Here is a 1493-nt window from a genome sequence, read left to right as displayed (position 1 = left end):
AAATATAATAAATTTAGGAGTTTTTTGGAAATTTTTAAGATGTATTTTGATCTATTTTTAATATGTGTTATATAAGGTATATTAAAACTAATAAGATAAAATTTGATGTGTGTGGATTGGTCTCTTTAGAAATTAATATTGCTTTTTCGTATTTTAAATTATGTATAATTTCATTCTTAATGTCTATTTAACCAGCAATTTACTGATCAGATAATGATCGTATGAGGAATATCGAAAAAAAAGAGCAGAAAGTAAGAAGATTTACAGCTATGATGTATTCAGTAGCTACTTTTTTTGCATACATTATTCCATTTCAAAATCGTAGACAGCGTAAACACCTTAAATCATACCACTCGGAGAATATGTTAATGAACTCAGATAAGAGGTACTGAATACTTTACCATTTTAATGAAGAAGATATATGTCCGCGGGGCCGGTTAACGGCTTGAACACCCAAAAATTAGCTTTTTATTACCGAACCGGGGTCCTTGCATTTTAAAATATATACGAACTGTGTTTGGAGTAAATGATACCGATCATCATCTTGGCAGAAAACAACATTGGATAGAGTCCTCATTAGAGTTCGTAGCCTCTGTTATGACAATGGTTACTTGACATTCGCGTTATGTTGCCGAGCCGACATTGTTCGGTGCACGCTACTATTAAGCGCCGTTCGCATACATGGAATTCAATTTGAAAATAATGCGTCTTCCGCTGCATCCTGTGCACCGTACGCATATGCGTCTCTTTTTCTCTCTTTTTGTGGGAGATGGCTGCAACGCGCATATGTAACATACATACGCGATGCGAAAATCAAACAAAGACAGATGCAAATCGAGAACATGACTTAACTATTTTGTTTGGCTATTCATTTAAAAACTTAAAAAAAAGTTTATTTTAGAAAGTTATATCCAAGAAATTTCTAAAAATTTTCTTTTTATTTGAAATTTTGAATAAAAATACCTGAAAAATTAAAGAATTTCAGGAAATTTTTTTACAAGATTTGAATAGAGCAGAAAGGAAAGAGAGAAGAGAGAGACACTTTGTGTATAATACTGCTAATTTACATAATCTTTTTAAATGATTTTTTAAATATTATTAAATATCATTAGTCTTATCGTTAATAATTTGTATATTTTTATCTATATCACTGTTTCGTATATTTTCGACTCCCATAAAAAAGAACGTTAAAATTATGAAATTCATCTATATCTTAGATACATATTGTACATGTGTATGTATTTATGTTTTAGGCCATTTTGCAAAAATCCTCGGTATCAGTCGAGATCGAGGTGAGACCGAGGCAATTGGTGCCAGACACAAACTGCTTCATCGACTATTTGCCGCAGCTGCAGACCATTGCGAGGGCCATTTCCGGTGCGCAGCCGATCTACACTCTTATGGTGCCACTTGTCGGTAAGCGAAAACAAAAATGTAACGTACCATCAAAAAAAAAAAAAAAAAAAAAAAAAAAAAAAAAAAAAAAAAAAAAA

The 1493-nt window shown here is 31.9% G+C and overlaps 1 protein-coding gene across 2 annotated transcripts in view; it reads left to right on the top strand.

The window, feature by feature from the left end:
• LOC115244427 (telomerase-binding protein EST1A-like) overlaps nt 1-1493 on the top strand; it is a 41786-nt gene that overhangs the window by 27921 nt on the left and 12372 nt on the right. For both annotated transcript variants that reach the window (XM_029822043.1, XM_029822042.1), the window contains exon 6: nt 1254-1416. In XM_029822043.1, the coding sequence (XP_029677903.1) occupies nt 1254-1416 (163 nt within the window). The remainder of the gene's footprint in view (nt 1-1253; nt 1417-1493) is intronic.

The sequence above is a fragment of the Formica exsecta genome, unplaced genomic scaffold (genome assembly GCF_003651465.1).
Source record: "Formica exsecta isolate Colony F162 unplaced genomic scaffold, ASM365146v1 scaffold82, whole genome shotgun sequence".
In the NCBI taxonomy this organism is placed as follows: domain Eukaryota; kingdom Metazoa; phylum Arthropoda; class Insecta; order Hymenoptera; family Formicidae; genus Formica; species Formica exsecta.
Note: the sequence above shows the minus strand (reverse complement) of the source record. Positions and strands in the feature narration are given on the sequence as shown.